Below are 16,643 nucleotides of genomic sequence, written 5' to 3'. Positions count from 1 at the left end.
ATCACAAGTCAGATGTGAATGGTCCATCTTTGGCTATGGAGGACAACCAGGATAATAGACTAGTTATCAGTACTTGTCGTTGCAAAAATAGGACAGGAAATGTGGCAAAGAGGCTGGATGTGTGTCATCAGCGATGTCTCCGCAAGATCAGGAGCATCACCTGGTGAGACAATGTAGTTGTGGACGCCTATTACTAGTACTAGATTTTTGCATCTATTGCAAAATTAAGAGAAGCGTCCATCCGTGCGTGGTTTTTAAAATATATCCAGTGTGACCGCATGCTTTTATCAAGAGGAAATGATAGGAACGCAATACCTCAGTCTCATCGACGGATATTTCTCGTCTTCCTAAAATTTCATTCGTCCAATTTGCATCCAGGAACACAACAACAATTATGGTTAACCATTTTGAAATTGCCACTCTTTCATTTAAATGTTGAAAATGATGTTTCAAAAGACCATTTCACTTACAGAATCTGTGCTGGCAATGGCAGGTTAAAAGTTTCCAGACGAGCAGAAGAGAGTCACTGAAAACACACACAGCGCATGTGTAAAAGGCCTCGTTAGCATTCATACATCATTTTTAAAGTTGGGTGTTGGCCCAGACGGCATGAGCTTACATCTCCTAAAAAACATGCTCTGCTGTTCTTCACATCCTCTTTCTGCTCTTTTCACCCAATCATTTGCTCAATGTCACCTTATACATCCTTGGAAATCCACCAACATCACAGCATTACATTAAAAGGTGCAAAAACTGATTCCCTTAATGATAGACCAATTAGCTTACTTCCAATCATCAGCAAGGTCATGGAATAAATCATCACAGTTAATATGAAATCTTTCCTTTTCTCCAACAACCTCATCTCAGATCACAAATTTGGTTTCAGACCAGGTCACTCCACCATAGACATGCTGCTCCGACTCACCCAACAATGAATAAAGGTCCTCAATGTCAGACATGAGATCAGGGTCGTCTCTCTGGACACATCTCGTGCATTTGATAGTCTGGCATCCTATCCTGCTCTCCAAATTATTTGCATATGGCATTCAAGGCCAACTCCATACATGGTTTCCTGACTTTCGCTGCTCTCACAGCCAACGAACGTGTGGCACTCAACGGAATCCTTTCATCTTCTCTCTCGGTCAAGGCTGGAGTGCTCCAAGGCTGTGTTCTGGACCCTGTACTATTCCTGATCTTCATCAATGATGTCTCTGACTGAAAAATCCTCTGTCGATTTGCTGAGGGCTGAACCCTCTGCCATGACGTCCCTCGTCCTTCAGACAGACAGGCTGCAGCCTGTTCCCCCTCTTCAGACATTGATAAAATCACAAGCTAACTTGCATTAAACAATTGGAATGTCTTTCAATCCCAACAAATCTCACACTCTCACTGTCTCTCTCCAAAAGGACTGTCTGGCAAACCCTCCGAGCTACTTTCTTAACAATCCTCTTGAGGAAGTTCAATGACCTTGAACCCACAGATGAATCTGTGGAAGAAATAAGTGCACAGCACAACAAGGCAACTTGTTGCAAAATACTGCATAAAATTTGCAGTTCAACATATTTCAAACACCCTTATACAGGTCGATTTATTAAATATCCAAACTTCCCCGTAAACAGAGCAGTTCTTCCTGGAGGTCTAAGTTGGATTGATCAGTTAAAAAAAACTTTTTTAAAATCCATGCCACAGTCTGGTTTGAGTTACGTCCCTCTCCAAATGCCTCAAATTATGCTCCTCTTTCAAGATTTCTGATTGTGGGCAATGGCTACAGTCCAGGAAAAAGCCTTGCTGCTTTAGGTTGCAGAATGGGACCAGGCGTTTGATGTAGGATATTGATAGGTTGTCACTTTTGCATCACAAATTTAACCGATTCACACGACAACATCCACCCACGAGTGCACTACACTGGACCCCAAAACAAAAACAATGTTTGACCTCAAATCTGCAAAATTTGAGATGGGGATGCTGCTATAAAAGTGTCAATTTCATTCAAGTTGGCTGGAATTCTGTTAAAAGTAAATGCAACACGAGCATCTCAGAAATAGTTTATGCTTGGTACAATTTTACCAACAGAAGAACTTCCATAACATACAAAGGGCAACTTTTGGTATTCCAGCACTTATCTCTCCAGATTTAGTATCCAGCAAGGACAGAGTCCCATCTTTCTTGTAAACACCTTTGCCATATCCCATTGAAAGTTGAAAAGTTTCAATCAGGCTAACATGATGGCCGAGACCCTAGAGGTATGCATACCCACCTCCAAGCTGTCGAGCCTGGGTTTGAATCCTGACCCAGCTATAAACTGTCATCCCGGTGTTTCACGGGCAGGATGATTCATTAATGTGTGTGTGCATACATCCGATGGACATTAAACTGAGTGTTGTGTATGCCGGCATTAGTTCATGGACGTTAAAGATTCCACGGTGTCCTTAGCAAAGAATGGGAGAGCTATCGCCGGCACCATGAAGAAATTCTGAATTCCTGCCCGAACTACCACTATGAAAGGGATGGCAAACTGCCCAGCATGACTCTCAGCCTTGAGACTGCTTCAGCAGAACCAACGCTTTGTAACAGAGTATGGTACATCAGAAAAGTCTCAATCGATGGAATCAACCAAACGTTTATCAAGGTATGCTAACTACTGTGGGAAGTAAAGGGAAGCTGAGGTTTCGACCGTTAACTCTTTGTCAGAGCATCCTCTGATCTTGACCTTTGCTCATGAGAACCCTTCGTCAGAGCAAACGAGTTAACACCCAAAACATCACCTCGTCCTTGCTTTCGATGGTGCTTAGCATATATAAATAGACCTTCTGTTGATTCCATCCACCATTCCACCTGTCCACAGAAACTGTACACACGAGCAAGGGCAATTCTTCATTCAACTTAAAAGTACCAATGGTCATACTGCCGACCGGTGCTCAAAATACTTGAGTAGCACAGGGGGATGGAGATGAGGGAGGTTATCTTGAGGAAATGAGGTAAATTAGGTGCACGGACTCTATTTTGCAGCATGGCAGACAAAGCAAAGCAGATTGCCGTCTGTGCAACCGTTACATTTTCCTCTCATTTGAAGTACAGGGCAAAAAACGGTACTGTACATTTATTAGATGCAAAAAAGTCAAACGTTGCTGCCAAGTAAGATAAACAATCGATAAGGAAGCCAAATGTACAACATTTACAGATATGTCATTTCAAATGTTAAAACAAATAGAATCAAAACGTTGAGAATTTCTAAGATGCAGATTCAAAAAGACATGCAGGTGAAGATGGTGAGGGAAATATGAAAGCACTGGGTTCATTAAATCATTAATAAAGGGGACATATGAAAGTAGAGGATTAATACCATGAGCAAACAACAATTCCAGGGGGAGAAATGGTGAAGGGGGGGAATTGTGGGGGGGGGAGGGGGGTAAGTGAAGGTTGAGGTTTAAAACTTGCAGGATGGTTAACTTGGGCCAAGATTCTGGCACTCAATGCGCCGCAGACTTTTCTGGCATTCCTGCAGCTTGTCCTCAGTCACAGTGAGTCGCTGCTCAAGAATTGTAACAGTCTGCGGGGTACAACACGAGGACCCTCAAGTTACCCACGCTGGTGTGCAGCGGCTGTGGACACTTCAGCTGTTTTTGAGTTATCAGACCAACGAGGAGCAAACTACGTGTTATAAAGGAGACTCGTTAATGCGAACAGATTTACACCATACACCATCTGTTTTAAACCATATTCGTCTGAAAGAGACTGCAATGAATGAAGTTTGTTTTTCACATGAGAAGGCATACTGATCATTGCTTATAATGCCAAAAAAACCATCTTATAGTAAAAGTGGAGGAAGGAAGCACACAATTTATGAAAAAGTTAATGTGACATTTGCAGTGTAGTGGTGAAAAAGGCATCAAAACAGGGCACAGACAGTAGGCCAAGCCAATGGGGGATAATGAACCTCGATGCAGGCAGAAGGGAGCAATAAACATGAACCAAACAATCCTCCCCGGCAACCAAACCTTTGACGCATGCTTTTGCTTCCCCTACAGACTCCATTTTTGATATACTGTACAACACAAAGCAAAGTATGGATAGGCTAGTTAAATATACCATTTGAAACAAAGGCAAGAGAACACAGGCATAACAGAGTGGCATGGACTGCTTAGGCACAGCGGGAAGTATCCGGAGAAAAACCAATGAGAAAATCGAATTCAACACTCCAAGGGATATGCCTCCACCCAAGGAAAATGTCAACCTGCTCGTACATTTGATCTCATTGAATGTCACATGAAAAATTAAAGGTCAGATGAGAGAGAAGAGAGAAAAATATAAGAGAGAACATCAGATGCTTCAAACTCGAGTTGAGGTCTGAAAAGTTATTGTTATGGTTCTGCGAAACTGGCACTCCCCCAAGGCAAAGACACACAACATATAGCGGTTACCGAGACAGTAATTTCATTAGTATTCGTTTGAGATAGCCCTTCCCTTATGTGTGGTGGGTTTATGGGACAATATGTGCCACATGGGCTTTAGGCAGTGATTTTTATTTCCATTCTTTACCCATCTTTCATTCTTTACATTATTTTACTTTGCTGCACACACGAGCCTCTCCTTCCTTAAAGCATGCATGCATGTACACTAAGCACCATCGTACCAGCGGCGAGTCATTTGCATAAGAGCACCATTTCCCATTCAAATCACGAGCAATTATCCAACAGACGTTACACCTCAGACTTCACCACACTCAAACCCCAATTTTGCAGCATTTCATACACCACCATAACACCTATATATACGCTACCGGTCAAAAGTTTTAGAACACCCCAATTTTTCCAGTTTTTACTGAAATTTAAGCAGTTCAAGTCCGGTGAATAACCTGAAATGGTATAAAGCTAAGTGGTAAACTGCCAGAGGTTAAAAAAAAAGCTTAGGTTCCCAAAAACTGAAAAAATAATGTAAATTTCAGAGTTGTTAAAAAAGGCCCTTTTCAGGGAACAAGTAATGGGTTTGCAACTGCAGCTGTTCTGCAGCAATGGAAGTAAATGAAGCCTTGAAAGTTGATGCAAACAATTCGTACAGGTGTCCCAACTTTTGTTGATTAGTTACAAACCCTCTGTCTGTATAAAAGAAGTGTTGGAAAAGACTGTGTTGCTTCACTCTGAAGCATTATTTGGACAATATTGCACTCTAGGAAGTAGTATATTGCTACTATCATGGCGAGAAAAAGACAATTAACAAAGGAAGACAAACAGACCATTGTAACCCTTAAAAGTGTCGGTGTTTCCTTTGAAGAAATTGCAAAGCATGCCAAGGTGTCAGTGAGTACAGTTTCCTTCACCATCAAAAGGCACTTCGAAACTGGAGGAAATTCTGACAGGAAGAGATCTGGCAGACCCAAAGCCACAACACAATCAGAAGACAAGTTTCTGAGAGTGAACAGCTTGCGTGATAGGGCGGCTCACAGGATAGCAGCTTCAAGCACAGCTTAACACTGGTCGAAGTAAGGAAGTCTCAGTTTCAACTGTGAAGAGAAGACTTCGAGCTGCAGGTTTGACAGGTCGAGTGGCAGTAAGAAAGCCATTGCGAAGATGGCAAAATAAGAAAAAGAGGCTTGCCTAGGCCAAGAAGCACAGACAGTGGACGACTGAAAACTGGAAGAAGGTCTTATGGACCGATGAATCAAAATTTGAAATCTTCGGTTAATCACGCAGGGCTTTTGTAAGCCGTTGAGTAGGCGAAAGGATGGTTCCTCAGTGTGTCACCAACTGTCAAACATGGAGGAGGAAACGTGATCATCTGGGGCTCTTTTGCTGGATCCAGAGTCGACGACTTGCACAGAGTGACTGGCACCCGAAACCAAAAGGGCTACCACAGCATTTTGCAGCGCCATGCAATACCCTCTGGTCTACGCCGAGTTGGTCAGGGGTTCATCCTACAGCAAGATAACGACTCAAAATATACCTCCAGGCTATGTCAGAACTACCTTAGAAGAAGAGAACAAGATGGTAGGCTTCAAATCATTGAATGGCCAGCACAGTCTCCAGGCTTAAACCCCATCGAGTTGGTTTGGGATGAACTGGACAGAAGGGTGAAATTAAAGCAACCCACAAGTGCAACACATTTGTGGGAATTTCTACAACAGTGTTGGGAAGAACTTTCCAAACAATATTTGATTTCCATTGTGGAAAGAATGCCACGAGTATGTACGGCTGTTATATCTGCAAAAGGTGGCTACTTTGACAAGTCAAAAATTCAGATGAAATTTTGTTCAACAAAACGATTCCATGATTTCTTTTTTATCTGTAATTGTTTATCTGAATTCAGAGACAAGCTACTGTTCAATGGCAAACTTGTCTTTTGATTCATGTTCAAAATATAACATTCAATTGAAATAGGTTGTTCTCAATCATTAACTGATGCTTGTAGACAGACAGACATGAAACAATTACTTCACCCCATTTTTAGCTTCGCGTGTGTGGGGTAAGAATATGCTTCAACATGGCAAGGGTTTCATTGCGAAGAGTCAAACGGAGAGGATCGCAAACGAACACCGCATGCGATGCTATAAACGGTGGGGCTTGCAATACCCTCCCTCACCTGGAGGCGACGTTACACGATACACATTTATGTACATAGATAATTTGCGTCCCCTCTCAATATCACAAGCAAAGACAAAAACACTCCTATCCATTAAATGGGGTCATGCTGATTCTATGTAGCAAGTCATGGAATGAACAGTGGACCATGACATAACTAAAGTGCAGCTAAACAAACAACCGATGCCATTCGGTCAAAAGCAAATATTCTCAAATACGACTGAATGGGACAGTTAAGTAAATGTGGTTTGTCTCATCAATATTTATTTTAATGAGCATCCTTACTATAACTCACAGACCGGTGTTTGTGTGTGTGTTTGTCTTTCACGTTACTTCCCCGACAGTTATGGGCTGATTACATCCAGACATGCTACGTAGGATCAGCATGAACCCAATTAATGTAGAGGGGTATTTATTTTTCTTTGCTGGTAGTATTGAGAGGGGATGCAAATTCTCCATGTAAATGTGTATCGTGTAGCGCCGCCTCCAGGTGGGGGAAGGTTTTACAAAACTCCACTATTTACAGGACAGTATACCTGTCCCCTTGTTTTCCAGTGCAGTGAGGCGTTTTGAATTATAAGCAATAGGTACGCCCAGGTATATGCAGGATGCACACAGTTCACCAGCAATCCCCTCCGAGTGAAACTGCCGAAAGCCAGAACTACTGCTCACCTCCATTCATTTATTTCTGTTTTTTCCATACCTGTGGAACCACCTTCTATACTCTCTTCAATCTCATTCTTCTCTTCCAGGTCTTCAAGACAGCTGTTCACCACCATCTCAAATAATCCTTCAGCCAAAACCATTTTCATTTAAACCACCCCCCCACCCCTCCCAAAATTTAGCTGATGTATCCATCTTGTCCACCCCTTGCATTCTCGCCTAACCCTCATCATTACCTACATCCCTTGTTTGCCATCTCCATCTACTTTCTCCCTCAGCCCTGCTGTTGGTGTTTCCCCTTTTTCCTGCTGGTCACTTTGCTATGTTGTGTCCTGATCTGGTCTGTGTCCAAGCTCTTCCACAAGCCTTGACCATGGATAAAAATAACAAAAACTTAAATGTATATATTCCTGTATATTTGCTTTTCCTTTGTTTTCCTCATAACTTTCTTCCTCATTACTGTCCTCTCTTCTACTACCTTCCCTTTCCTCGTTTCCTCCCCACACCACTTCACTATGAATACATAAGACAGACAACATCTAACTGTCAATACATTTATCCCTGCAGGGACAACTCAGAAAGAACATCTTACCACCATGGCAGGAATGCCATCCTCACCTGTGTTAAGACATCCAACTGGTTCACAACATGTTCCAGGGTGTTCACAAATTCAGTCGGCACAGACATCCTTTCCTCCAGAGGTTGGTGTAGAGGTTCCTTCACGTCTACTTCAATTGCAAACTGCTTGTTAATGGAATTTGGCTGCAGCCCAGGTTTGGAGGGCTGTGTGGCATGCACGCTGCCAGAAAAGCGAGGGGTTTGTCTGCCCTGTGGGAAGAAAAACAAACAAATAAACAAGAAAAAGAGCAATCAGAGATTGCAGACCATCGCCAGGACTTCTTTTGTGTGGTGTATTTTGTGTGGTATTTGTGTATTTTGTGTGGTATTTGTGTACTGGTGCATTACGTGATTAATAAGAGACATAATTAGAACTGCCATAATTAGAATTAGAATAAAAACTGCCACTTTATACCTGCTGGCAATGATGACCGGGTACCAAGACATCCTGCTTTGATTGGACACCTGACCCTAACCCATGTCGTTTATTATTATTCTTCAGTTGAATTTAGGATAGGATTAAAATCAATTCAATTCAAATGGAAGACCAAATAGGTCGAGTCCTGCATTGGAGTAACCAGGGAACGCAAACAAGCAAAAAGCAAAGATGAAGTCATCAGGATGAACCTGGATAGGATTCTCATTTCAGCTGCTACTCCTCTACCCTCAAACCCATCCAAGCAGAGCCAAGTGAACCATATAAAAACCCCCCAAAGGAACTCACAAGAAATTAAATAATTCTGGCCGTCAGATCATGTGTCCGATCAAATTGAAATTGAAAAAAATGTATTCCCCATCACCACGAGATCATAAATGGAAAGTTTCATGTCAATTGATTAAGTGGTTCCAGAGAAAACATTATTTAATATTTAAATCAATCCAATATGGCTGCCAAACCATGTGACCTATCATTTATTCCTTCACAAACTTGCACACCCATGGCTTGGGGAACACTTGTGTGAAGTTTCCTCTCAATTTGTCCAGCCGTTCTGGAGAAGATTTTTTTATAGGTTTTGTGATAACTCCAATATGGCAGCCAAACCATGTGACCAATGATGTCATATACATGAACCTTTTGTTCCTCATGGATAGTGGTCATATGTGTAATGTTTCACCTCGATCTGTTCAGCCACTTCAGAGAAGATTATTTTCAAAGGTTTTTTTTTTTTAACCTTATTTAAGAATATGAAGCCTGGTGTTGGCTTAGTGGTTAGGGTGGCGGCTTGGGATCCCAGGGTCCTGAGTTCAAGCCCCGTTGGCTGCTGAATTAACACCAGCGGGTTGACTCAGCCCGTCATCCTTCCGAGGTCGGCGAAATGAGTGCCAGTGTACTGGTCCCGGTGTATGCCCCGGTTAGAATAGGTGTACCATATCCCTGTGTGTCGTAAGAGGCGACAGGGTTGGCGTCAGGAAGGGCATCCGGCCATAAAAAAAAACATTGCCTCAAGAAAAAGCCAAACCCCTGCACAGCAGGGAAAAAATGGCTGTAAAAACGGTCATTTTTTTATTTAAGAATATGGTTGCCGAATCAAGTGACTGAGGACGTCATCAAATTTATTTCTGTGGACCATTTTATCCCGAGATGACCCTCAAAAATTTTCATACCAATCAGATGTGGCATTCTACATATGCAATTATGATGAAATTTAAAAAATCACTTATTCCTCATGAGGCATACTTGCCGTGTGCCAAGTTTCGTTTTTTCCTTGGTGCGGTTTCAGAGATAGAGTTGCAAAGTTTTTCAATTTTTCCAACATGGCTGCCACACCACGTGACCCATGACATCATAATTATGATTAAAACATTCTACATGAGTCGTTGCAACTATGGTGAAAATTGTTTCTCAATCTGACAAGCGGTTGTGGAGAAAAACACAAACGTTCTATGTGGACGAACACACAAACAATGACAGACAGATAACCAAACGGACCCAAACGCAATACCCTCTCCTTCAGCGAGTGTAATCATACTAATAATATTTACAACAATGTGTGCAGCTGTGCAGGTTTCAAAAGGCAGAGTTGTACAGTTGAGGAGAAAATATGAACTACTTGATTGCTAAAAACAAAAACAAAAAATTCTTCATCCTCATGCGAGGAACTACCATGACATTCCTATTATTTGGATGGAGCTTTCTTACAAGGGTGTTAGATGTGATTAGGTCAGCAACATAGACAGGGATCAATTTCAGGTTGTCTTTCAAGGTTATCACAGCAGTATTTTAAAATCGATACCTTGATGTACCAGGAGATAGTGAAGTGATCAAATGTACAAGCTCAAATTTGATCAAAGCCTGGTTGCCATGTTTTGAATCAGTTGTAAGGGATTGGGGGAAGAGACAAGCAAACCTGTCAATAAGAAGTGGAGGAATCGACGTTATTAAAGCATGAACCACACTTTTGGTTGTCTTCCAACTTCAGCATTAATGGAGTTCGGCAATGTTGCTCAATTTGAAAACAGAGACTTCGACTTTAGCAACATGTTGAACAAAGGTAAGAACTGAATCCACAGTGACAACTTGAGTAGATACAGTGGAAATCGAAAACAGGTGGTGACTCCCTTGGTTCAACATCAAGAGACATCTTTTCAAGGACAGGTGAGGGACCGATGACCAACATGTGAGTTTTAGAAGCTTAGCAATGGTGAGTTTGAGAAAGTTCATACACATACACATTTAACATTCTTAGACAATAATTCAGGGTTTCAGAAGACAGTACATCATCAGGTTCAGCAGACAGGAAGACATGGGTATCATCATTACAGCAGTGCAAGTAATAAATTCCAAACGATTGCACCAAGAGGATGCAGATGAAAAGAACAAGAGAGAACCTTGACACAGATCCATGGGAATACTGACAGACAGTAGCAATGAAAATCTGCAACATAGGATTTAAACCATTCAAGAGCATGTCTGGAGATATCAAATTGAGATTTGTGAAAGGTAAAAGAAAAACAGGTCTGTAAATTTGAAGATCATGTGTCCAGTGAAGGTTTCTTCACGATGGGAATTGTGATACACCCTTTTTACCTTCGCTACCGAAGGTGATGTTTTCATCCCTTTCTGTCTGTTTGTTTGTTAGTTGCAAAATCGAAGATTTTTCAAGTATATTGATCAGTCGATTTTGTTATCCTGTCTCTTGTCTGTTTGTCGCCTACAGGTCACAATTTTAAACTGATCTTCACGAAACTTCACCACATGGTAGAGTTTGTCATAAGGAGGAAGGCTATTGTTTTTGAGGTTTAAAAGGTCAACATAGGTCAAAGGTCAACAACTTAGATGAGATTTCTAAAATCCTCAATTTTCATCCAATTTACTTGAAATTTGAAAAGGATTCATATTTCAGATCATTGAATTCAACGAGCCAATTATTTTTGAGGTCAACATAAGTGAAAGGTCAACAACTTAGGTGATATTTCTAAATTCCTTAATTTTCATCCAATTTACTTGAAATTTGAAGAGGATTTATATTTCAGGTTACTGGATTCAACCAGCCAATTATTTTTGAGGTAAAATTTGTTTTATGGATTTTGCATGTATTGTGCCTTGCATGATGTCTTCTTGTTTGTTTGTCAGTCTGTTTGTTTGCAGGATATCTCAAAAAGTTGTGGATGGATCCAGATAAATTTTTTGAACAGATTGGGTGTGTGACAAGTACGAACTGATTAGATTTTCGTGACGATCCAAATCCGGATCCGAATCTGATAATTTTTTTTAAGTGACTTCACCATTGAGAGATAGGGCTAAACAAATATATAGCACGATATCTCAAAAAGTTGTGGACGGATTCGGATGAAACTTGGTGGACAGGTTGGGTGTGTGATGAGGACAAAATGATTCGATTTTGGTGAAGATACGAATCCGGATCTGGAACGAGAATTATTTGATTTTTAAAGTGATTCTTCACCATTGAGAGATTGGGCCAAAAACGATATAGTACTGTATGGCATGATATTTCAAAAATGTAATGGGCCAATATGTTCTAGTGGATCAGGCATTACGTGGTGGAGGTATGCGCTCTACCGAGTGCCCTTCTAGTATATTTCTATTTTCAAACACATGATTGAGGCTCATGGGAGAGCGGGGTGAGAGAGGGTAAAAATAAGGTAACAAACTGACAGAGGGGTATTGGGAACACTGTTGTATACAATAAGCAAGGGAATGAACAAACAGGAAAGAGACAAAAAGAGACAAACAGAAAGAGAAAGAGAAAGGGACAGTGACTTGCAAGGAAAGGAGTTGGCTGAGGTTGGGTTTATGTGAGTTAATGAAAAAAAAAAAGATCATGAGAAGGAATGGGGAATGACTTGAGATGGTGGTGCATTGCAAGTTTGAAGTTGTGAAGGTATGAGTGAAAATTAACAGCCTTATCAATGCTTTTCCACAAACACAAGAAAACAGGAACAAATGAGTGGATGGAGGTGTGCAGTGAACCTGGATTTTGGGAGTTTAACCAAGACTGGATTGCTGCTTAAATTTGTACTACTTGCAAGACCTAGTCAGTTTCGGGGAGTTAAGAGAGATCTAGATCAGAGGAGAGGCGTTAAAGAACAGGCCACTGACCTGTGTGAAATGAGAGTAACAGTGTTCTTCACACAACTCTGTGGCATTGTGGTTAGAGGATTTATATTTCAGGTCATTGAATTCAACCAGCCAATTATTTCTGAGGTCAGCATCGACTAAAACGTCAACATAGGCTCAAGGTCAACAACTGAGAAGGTATTTCCAAAATCCTCAATTTTCATCCCATTGACTTGAAATTTGAAGAGGCAATGCATATTTGATCACTGAATTAAACCAGCTAATTATTTTTGAGGTCAAATTTGTTTCATGGATTTTGCAAGTATCGTGCTCTGCACGTCTTCTTCTGGTAAAGAGAAACTTATCTTAATGAAAATTGGATGAATATAAAAAGAGCTTTTGGCTGAAGTGAAGTCCAGTGTTGTCTAATGTCTCGAGCTGCATGTGTGAGCGTGATGTGTGTAACAGCTCCTCCATGAGCATTAGACCTAATAAAAAAAAACAAAAGAGGATGACCAATTCCCAAGCACTCCCTTTTTTTCCCCTCTCCTTCACCTTGTTTTATTTGTTAGTTGTCAGTTGGTTTGTTCGTTTTCTATTTTATCCCCACTTTCCCTTCCTCTTCTTGCTGTGTTTCATTCAGCTCAGGTGCAGCTTCTTAACCCCAAGTGCCCCTACCCTTGATCTCACTCTCACTGACTCTGCTGTTGGCCTCGATCATGTTTACAAAAAAACGAAATAAAATGAAGTAAAATACTTGACATCTTTGTATTAATAATACACCATAAAGCAGCAAATGTAACTGGTGAAATTCTCAGCAATTTCTGTGCAGGCAGCAATGTGTTTGTGGGTCCCTGATTGGCTAAAAAAATGTCACATGCTGCCCCCCCCTCCTTTTTCTCGAAAAGAGAGGTTCATGGAAGAACACGGTTACCTTGACAGTGGGGTAGTAGTATAGGGCACAAATGGCCAGGAAAAAAAAAGAGAGGGAAGAGGAAGAGGAAGAGGAAGAGGAAGAGGAAGAGGAAGAGGAAGAGGAAGAGGAAGAGGAAGAGGAAGAGGAAGAGGAAGAGGAAGAGGAAGAGGAAGAGGAAGAGGAAGAGGAAGAGGAAGAGGAAGAGGAAGAGGAAGAGGAAGAGGAAGAGGAAGAGGAAGAGGAAGAGGAAGAGGAAGAGGAAGAGGAAGAGGAAGAGGAAGAGGAAGAGGAAGAGGAAGAGGAAGAGGAAGAGGAAGAGGAAGAGGAAGAGGAAGAGGAAGAGGAAGAGGAAGAGGAAGAGGAAGAGGAAGAGGAAGAGGAAGAGGAAGAGGAAGAGGAGAGAGAGAGAGAGAGAGAGAGAGAGAGAGAGAGAGAGAGAGAGAGAGAGAGAGAGAGAGAGAGAGAGAGAATGAATTCAGCAAGTAAGACGGTTGAGTTTGAAATGGTTAAAAGGGATAATAAATAAAGATCATGGGCCAGGATGGGTGATGACACAGGGTGGCTTATTAGGAGCCCACAAAAGGTAAGACAAGCTAATAATAACGAAAATAAAAAGACAACTTCCATTGTTTTAGTACCACCAAAGCAAGTACTCATTGCTAGCATTCAGTTGCAACGTACTCCCTGTATATGCATAAGAAATATAAAAAAAGAAATAAAAAAATAAAGATAGCATTTGTACAACTAGTTTGGTCAAAAATAAAACATACATCACACCGTCGCAACGTAGCTGGCCCCATTTCAAGTATTTTCGGGTTTTTGGACACAAAATCTCTTGGTTCTGCTGTGAGATGAATCTGAAATTTCAAAACAGTCAAGCAACAATCACTGTATATTTATATACACTGCATATTTATAAAACTGAAAAACATGGACAGTGCAGCTTCTTTGAGGTGAAGCCTCAGTCAACTCATGTGAGTATGTCAATTAATTACATACTGTTTGAACGCAAATTGGACTGTGAATATGGCCATCAATTACGTATTATGGGACCATGCCGACATTTATTAATTACATATTATTGGAACGAACGTTTTTGACTTTTTAACTCCTTTTGATGGTTTTTAGACCCCATTTACCCCTCAGACACTATAGAGTTTTACTATTATTGGAACATGACCTTTAGACTCCTTGACCCTTTCAACCTTTCGACCCATTACACCCTAATTACCATTGGAATATACCTTTTAGACCTTTTTACCTTGAAAAACCCTATGGACACTTTAGACCTTCACACCAATTAGACCCCTCAGACCCTCTTACCTAGACGCACACCACAAAACATCTTTTGAGTCTTCCCAAACATCAATATACAGACTATACATTTTAAATCAAGTAAGATATAAACTCCACCCACCCTGAAGGTGGGTACTCTGCTAGTATCTATAGATAAGAGTGAGTTGTTTCAGTATGAAACCTTTTTGATTTTTATCCAATTCCATCCCCTTGGGCCAATTAGCCTGAAATTTGCTGTACCGCATAAAAACATGCAAGGTACAAAGGGTCTAAGTAGTTTTAAAGGTCTTATAACACATGTTAGGTTAACATCACAATAAAAACTTTCAATTAATAATCAAATTGAAGTTAAAACATAAAATAACAGGATTTTGGCTGATCACTGTGTCATATGTCAGGTGCTCCCTTTGGTGGGTGAAGGGGAGAAGCTTGGCTTGCACCTCAGTGTTTGAAGATGATTCTGTGTCTGGAATCAAACCACTTGCATGTGACGATTTATATTCCGAACGCAGAATGGAAAATTATAAAATAAAAATACACCCGTGCGGGAGTGACGGTCATCTCTGCGAGAAAATATATAGCCTCCTGAAGGTAGGGCAGTTATTGCAAACTTTGAAGTCATGTGACGCGGAAACGAAAGCAAAATTCGAAAATCCGTCCTGACCAAATTTAGATATTGTCCCATCGATTCATATGCCACAATCAAATTCAAGATTGCTTGAGAAATGTAGGAGATCTTCTTCTTCTTTCGGCTGGTCCCGTTAGGGGTCACCACAGCGGATCATCCGTATGATCCGAATAGTGATTTGGCACATGTTTTACGCCGGATGCCCTTCCTGACGCAACCCTGGTCGCCTCTTACGACACAGGGAAATGGTACACCTATTTTAACCGGGGTATACACCGGCCCAGTATACTAGTACTCATTTCGCCGACCTCGGAAGGATGACAGGCTGAGTCAACCCCCTGGTGTATTAATTCAGTGGCCCAACGGGGATTGAACTCAGGACCTTTTGGATCCCAAGCCGCTGCCCTAACCACTGCGCCAACACCAGGCTCAAATGTAGGAGGAGATAGATTTTGAAAATCGTCATTTTCGCAACTTCAAAGGCCTCGTGACCTTGACCTTCGGTGACCTTGAAAGTGATCCCATCGTGTACGTCTCATCGACCTCTATCAGGATCACTAATGACCAGATCTCCCGCTTCAACTTCATTGTGAACGGACGGACGGAAAGACATCCGACACCCATATTATTAGGTCATGCTCGAAGAGATGACCTAAAAAGGAAAGGACCCACAGTCTTCGCAGGATGACACTGAGTGTAAGGAGTGGTCACAGACTCCTGTATGACCTTAAAGAGCAGGTTGTGGGTCACCAAACATGTTCTGAAAATTTATCAATATGATTATATGTGCATTAAATAGTTCTATGCAAACTATTGTCGTTGCCTAACTTTTGGGAAAATTAATGAAATTTAACTCTGAAGTCGTTATTTCTCGAGGCTGTTGAAAAAAAAAACAGCCGCGTGCATATATGGATGGTGACGTCACATTTTCCAAAACAAAGCGGAAGCTCACTCTTTCAATAAAGAAGTGTCCAGTTGAGCGGGCATTTCTTTCACTTTTTTTGAGCTTGCAATTGTCTATATTATCCTTTTTTATTTTGAATTATTGTAGAACAAAGTTATTTGGATATTTGTACATCATGCCTCATACGTGTGTCATGTTTTGCGAAAATGGCTGGAAAACGGGTAATCGCTCCCACCGATTCCCGAAGGAATCAAACATTCGCCGGTAGTGGATAAGATTTGTACAAACAAAACGGGCGAATTTTCCCTGCCTTTTAAACAATATCTTGTGGAAAAGTGCTGCGGCCTAACATCTAGTCAAGGTGCCCTAGGCCCTGCGCGCCATCGAACATAAACCTTATAAAATATCGGAATTTTACAAACTTCACAACTACCGAGTGTTAAGCATCCTTTGCGACTGCAAAAACCGAAAACAGAATTTGAATTGACTTTAAAACGAACCCGCAACGTCGATCGAAGCAAAAA

At 41.2% G+C, this 16,643-nt stretch overlaps 1 protein-coding gene across 3 annotated transcripts in view; it reads right to left on the bottom strand.

Annotated features, from left to right (window-relative positions):
* Nucleotides 1-3,085: 3,085 nt before the first annotated feature.
* The window catches only part of LOC147019894 (uncharacterized), a 54,051-nt gene continuing 40,493 nt past the window's right edge, over nucleotides 3,086-16,643 (bottom strand). For 2 of the 3 annotated variants that reach the window (XM_085894708.1, XM_085894707.1), the window contains exons 10-12: nucleotides 14,062-14,148; nucleotides 7,857-8,066; nucleotides 3,086-3,550 (exon numbers count right to left, since the gene is read on the bottom strand). In XM_085894708.1, coding sequence (XP_085750834.1) covers nucleotides 3,446-3,550; nucleotides 7,857-8,066; nucleotides 14,062-14,148 — 402 coding nt within the window. In that variant the 3' untranslated portion in view covers nucleotides 3,086-3,445. The remainder of the gene's footprint in view (nucleotides 3,551-7,856; nucleotides 8,067-14,061; nucleotides 14,149-16,643) is intronic. The other variant, XM_085894709.1, reaches the window with a different exon arrangement.

This window comes from Eptatretus burgeri, chromosome 9 (assembly GCF_056783735.1).
Source record: "Eptatretus burgeri isolate ZD-2024b chromosome 9, Ebu_testis_v1, whole genome shotgun sequence".
Classification (NCBI taxonomy): domain Eukaryota; kingdom Metazoa; phylum Chordata; class Myxini; order Myxiniformes; family Myxinidae; genus Eptatretus; species Eptatretus burgeri.
This window is presented reverse-complemented; position numbering and strand designations above follow the sequence as displayed.